At 46.1% G+C, this 332-nt stretch overlaps 1 protein-coding gene across 1 annotated transcript in view; it reads right to left on the reverse strand.

Moving 5' to 3' along the window:
* The window catches only part of LOC116185702 (histone-lysine N-methyltransferase PRDM16-like), a 33,123-nt gene that overhangs the window by 2,822 nt on the left and 29,969 nt on the right, over positions 1 to 332 (reverse strand). The window contains exon 7 of the mRNA XM_031510721.1: positions 1 to 29. This exon is cut by the window's left edge and continues 173 nt beyond it. Within this exon, the coding sequence (XP_031366581.1) occupies positions 1 to 29 (29 nt within the window). The remainder of the gene's footprint in view (positions 30 to 332) is intronic.

Below are 332 nucleotides of genomic sequence, written 5' to 3' on the forward strand. Positions count from 1 at the left end.
TGTGGCAGGTTATCAGGTGACTGTCCAATCTGAAACCAGAAAAGTCGACGAGAATCGTCACGCGTGAAACGTAACACTTTTATCGAAATCCCAACGCTGGATTATCACTTCTATTATCTTATCTCCCTCTCTCTCTCTCTCTCTCTCTTAAACCCGGAAGAGCGACAGTTTCAAGAGAAAGAGAGGCACTCCGTCTTAAAGATGTATAGAAGAAGAAGAGAAAAACCTCTCTATAATCCGTTGGAAATCTCCATTGGAGCAAGAAAATTGGCGAGATATAATCGATCCGGGGCAGCGCACCGGCCAAGACTGCGCTCGGTGCAGTCGAGGAT

The sequence above is a fragment of the Apis dorsata genome, unplaced genomic scaffold (assembly GCF_000469605.1).
Source record: "Apis dorsata unplaced genomic scaffold, Apis dorsata 1.3 scaffold_256, whole genome shotgun sequence".
Classification (NCBI taxonomy): Eukaryota; Metazoa; Arthropoda; class Insecta; order Hymenoptera; family Apidae; genus Apis; species Apis dorsata.